The 1,718-nt window shown below is 39.2% G+C and overlaps 1 protein-coding gene across 1 annotated transcript; it reads right to left on the bottom strand.

Moving 5' to 3' along the window:
• Nucleotides 1–231: 231 nt before the first annotated feature.
• LOC143544919 (uncharacterized) lies at nucleotides 232–1,247 on the bottom strand. The gene is made up of 2 exons (XM_077036897.1): nucleotides 933–1,247; nucleotides 232–774 (listed from the first exon to the last, which is right to left on the bottom strand). Exons 1-2 carry the CDS (start codon nucleotides 1,191–1,193, stop codon nucleotides 232–234), a joined length of 804 nt encoding a protein of 267 aa, XP_076893012.1. The 5' UTR covers nucleotides 1,194–1,247.
• Between the last annotated feature and the right edge of the window lie 471 nt (nucleotides 1,248–1,718).

Here is a 1,718-nt window from a genome sequence, read left to right as displayed (position 1 = left end):
AAAATAAAAATGAAAATAAAATAAAATGAAAAGATATTACCGGGTTGCCTCCCGGGAAGCGCTAAGTTTACAAAAGAGTCTTCAGCCGGACTCGCTTCAGAAATCTCAATCAGGAGGCTTTTCTTTTATCCAACCCCGGTCTAACCCGTTTAGTTCCACCCGTCCAATATATTTAATCAAACAACACATAGTGGAAATAAAAAGCATTTTAAAACAATCAAACGGGTCGGATCACAAATACTTAAACTTACCCGGACCAAACCTAATACGTGGCATATAATGAGGAAAATGGTTTGTCTTGCATTTCAGTGTTGTCCCATAACTCTTAATGTACCATGTTTGAACCCTCAAAACATGCTGATCCAAGCATTTTCGCGCCCTCTTTTTCGGCCTTTTCAACTTTGGTGGCGATCCACTATCTAGTTCCTTCACAGATCTGCTAAACTTCATATGATGTGGTGACTCAACTACCATCGTATTCTGATCCTCTTCGTTTGCCATTTCCTCTTCTTTTTCGTTTGGTGCACGCTTGATCTCCATTGCTGGCTTCCCCATGATTAGTGTTTCTAAGTAGATAAGATCGCCAACAGGGTCAAATTCTCCATCTTCTTCATAAACTGGTAAACCCACCAATTCATCACCAAACTCATCCTCCCAAGATGGTGCATGCTCCTCCTCTTCGTCATCTTCCATCTGGTTAAGTGGCTCCTCAACATAATATTCACTTAGATCCGTGTAATCCACCGGTTTCAACTCCATCTCCTCTATCACGCCCTCATCATCATCACTCCGAAAGTCATCATCTGCTGGTTCTGCTTCATAGCTACAAAACATGGGATACTGATCGGTAGATGTAACTTCTTGCTGAACTGGAGGTGGGACTGGCACGTCATTATTGTCTCTGGTTCCAAAGTGATATCCTCACACACAACCTCATCATCTTCATAAACGGCTTGCTGCTCTTTGTAAGAAAGACTCTTAATTTGATATCTAGCACTTAACTCCTCTAACCTAGCTTCTAGTTCTTCTAATTTACGGAGACAATATATTTTGATCAACTTATCAAGCCTAGCTTCCAGTGCCTCTAGTTTTTGAACTCTTTCACGTTCCTCTTCTTCAGCTCTTTCCAACATCATCTCTTTCCAACATCTTCTGTATAAAATACTCCTAAACTGACTCGATCTATTAAACATATTAACTAGACTCGATTAAATAAAACGAAAACAAAATTATCCTAAAGACGACTAGACACGTTAAATCTATAACACGGATTGACTTAAACAAACTAAGACACACAAATACAAATAAGACCAATTAATCAATTAAGTTCAATCAAAGCTAGTTACGTTATCGCCTAAGTGTCCCCGGCAACGGCGCCAAAAAAACTTGATGTGCTGAATGCGGTCTATAAAAACCTAACCTAACCTAGACACTCTAGTTTTAAATTTACAAACCTAGACTCTCCTAATGCTAGACCACTAGACAGGCATGTGTACCTATCAACTGTAGTAAAGCCTAATGAAGTCCGGATATCGAACCCAAAGGACACTAGCGACACCTAGACTAGACTCTGACTAAGAACATAATAATTTTATTGATTAAACAAGTGACTAATTAACTAAAACTGGCATTGACACTAACAAACTTCAACACTATGACCTAGACGAACTCAAAGATAGGAGAAACACTACCTAGGTTTAAAATCCTACTTGTAACTC

Source organism: Bidens hawaiensis, unplaced genomic scaffold (assembly GCF_021521415.1).
Source record: "Bidens hawaiensis isolate Kalapana, Puna unplaced genomic scaffold, B.hawaiensis_p1.1 tig00000904_1, whole genome shotgun sequence".
Taxonomy (NCBI): Eukaryota; Viridiplantae; Streptophyta; class Magnoliopsida; order Asterales; family Asteraceae; genus Bidens; species Bidens hawaiensis.
Note: the sequence above shows the minus strand (reverse complement) of the source record. Positions and strands in the feature narration are given on the sequence as shown.

What these genes read in the sequence shown, in the direction of transcription:
- LOC143544919 (XM_077036897.1), bottom strand. Translation starts at nt 1,193, where the DNA reads ATGTTTAATAGATCGAGTCAGTTTAGGAGTATTTTATACAGAAGATGT. An exon ending in CCGTTTATGAAGATGATGAG is followed by an intron (nt 775 to 932) that starts GTTGTGTGTGAG and finishes GATGATGATGAG; the next exon opens with GGCGTGATAGAGGAGATGGA.